General features: G+C 32.6%; 1 protein-coding gene across 1 annotated transcript in view; it reads right to left on the reverse strand.

Annotated features, from left to right (window-relative positions):
- The window catches only part of LOC106870488 (1-phosphatidylinositol 4,5-bisphosphate phosphodiesterase classes I and II), a 65,247-nt gene that overhangs the window by 12,650 nt on the left and 50,747 nt on the right, over positions 1-1,850 (reverse strand). Inside the window, exon 27 of the mRNA XM_052971524.1 lies at positions 1,412-1,480. Coding sequence (XP_052827484.1) covers positions 1,412-1,480 — 69 coding nt within the window. The remainder of the gene's footprint in view (positions 1-1,411; positions 1,481-1,850) is intronic.

Consider the following 1,850-nt stretch of genomic DNA (forward strand, 5'->3'; position numbering starts at 1 on the left):
TCTTATTAGTTTCAGCTCAAAGTTGTGGCCATGCTGGGGCACCACCGTTTTGCTACACCGTTATTATTGAGAGCTTCCTCTGATATGTGGCATTTGGTGAATAAGTGAGTTTGATGTCGCTACCTTCATTTGCACCTCCTGCTGGTTACTGAAGAGAATTTGCCTAGTAAATTATTTTATTTACTAAAAAAATCCGAAACCTATAGGTCTAACTGTTAAAAATAAGGTAAAATTTTTTATTTTCTCTTCCCTTTGAAATGTTTTACTTTGTGGTCTTCGGTCGTTTTGGACTGCCTTCTAGCGTGTAGAAGTTACCTGTTATGGGTAATTTCTCTTATACTTTATATAGAATATGTATGTATATATGTAGGTAGGTTGGTAGTTAGTTAGGTATTTGTTTGTGTTTGTACTATATGATATGATTTTATTCTTTTCTATCTTCAATCTGCCTCAGTCTACTTCAAGTTGTTTGATACAAAATCTTTCGTTTTTAACATGTTTGTACTTAAATTAAAACTTCCCATCATAATTTTATGTAAGAACATGTTTTGTACATTCTCTTCCAATCACCAACTCAATGACAATGAAAACGTTAATTTACAAAACACCTCCTAATTCTTAATTATTTTCAAAATTAATAGACAGAAATCTAATCATAAAAGGGTTAATGAAAATAGAATTATTTTCTGAAAAAGAAAAAATAATTATATGCTTTAAATTTTCTAAATTAAGTAATGTGTGTTTAATGACATAACCAATAATATCAAATATTAACTGAATGCCGCTAATTTTAAATTTCAAATTTTAATTACACCATTCAAAAGAATAGAAACACTCTCTTTCTATTCATGAGTAGTTTCAATAAGTGATGAAATATATGGAAGTAATTAATGTTTAATTATCAGTACACTCTTAACATTATATTAAATGACAATGTTGTAGATGTATGTATGTGTGTGTGTGTGTGTATGTATGTATGTATGTATGTATGTATGTATGTGCATGTATGTATGTTTTTTCTTTGAGTTTTATATAAGTTCTTGAGAGAGTTCAAGAAAGCAACAAGACTTTTTGAGTTAAGAGAGTTCCCAGCATTTGTAAATATGAAGTCGAGTTGGTATGTTGGCTGAGCTGTCAATGCACACGCCCAAGTGTGTGCTTCTATTCATACAGTTTTTTGGAATGTCTTACAGATTTTTACTGTGCCACTAATAGATTGGATTTAAGGAATCCACATCAGTTTCATTTTGCTCTTCCTTCAAAAAACTAAGTAATTCTAGGTTTTTGACTAAATTTGTTGGTTTTCAAGTAAATTTATTTTCGAGTAAATTTATTGGTATAGCCAAAAACACCTATGGTTATAAGGTACAAATGAGAATTTATAGTCAGGGTACAAGTGCTTAATTTTTACCTTTCATTTTGGAATTGGTAATAAATTCAGATTCTGCAGCAGGCGGAGGCGGACTGGCAGGTGTAGAAGCTGCAACAACAACAACAATGACAATGATTGAACAACCAAAACGGTTTTAGTCAGGTATGTAATGCCATAACAATGCACAGCAACAACATCAACAATTCAACAAATTAACATAAAATATTCTGATGCCATCATCTTCATCACAAGCACTGATGACACACTTGTCAGTGATGGTCAGGCCTGTCTAATGAGTAGACAGCCACCATGTATGTATGTATGTATGTATGTATGTATGTATTTGCATGACTTTAACACTTAAGCATTTAAACTGGTAATATCCAGCCTAAGTGGTTAGGGCAGCGGACTCGCGGTCATAGGATCGCGGTTTCGATTCCCAGACCGGGCGTTGTGAGTGTTTATTGAGTGAAAACAC

The sequence above is a fragment of the Octopus bimaculoides genome, chromosome 11, assembly GCF_001194135.2.
Source record: "Octopus bimaculoides isolate UCB-OBI-ISO-001 chromosome 11, ASM119413v2, whole genome shotgun sequence".
Classification (NCBI taxonomy): domain Eukaryota; kingdom Metazoa; phylum Mollusca; class Cephalopoda; order Octopoda; family Octopodidae; genus Octopus; species Octopus bimaculoides.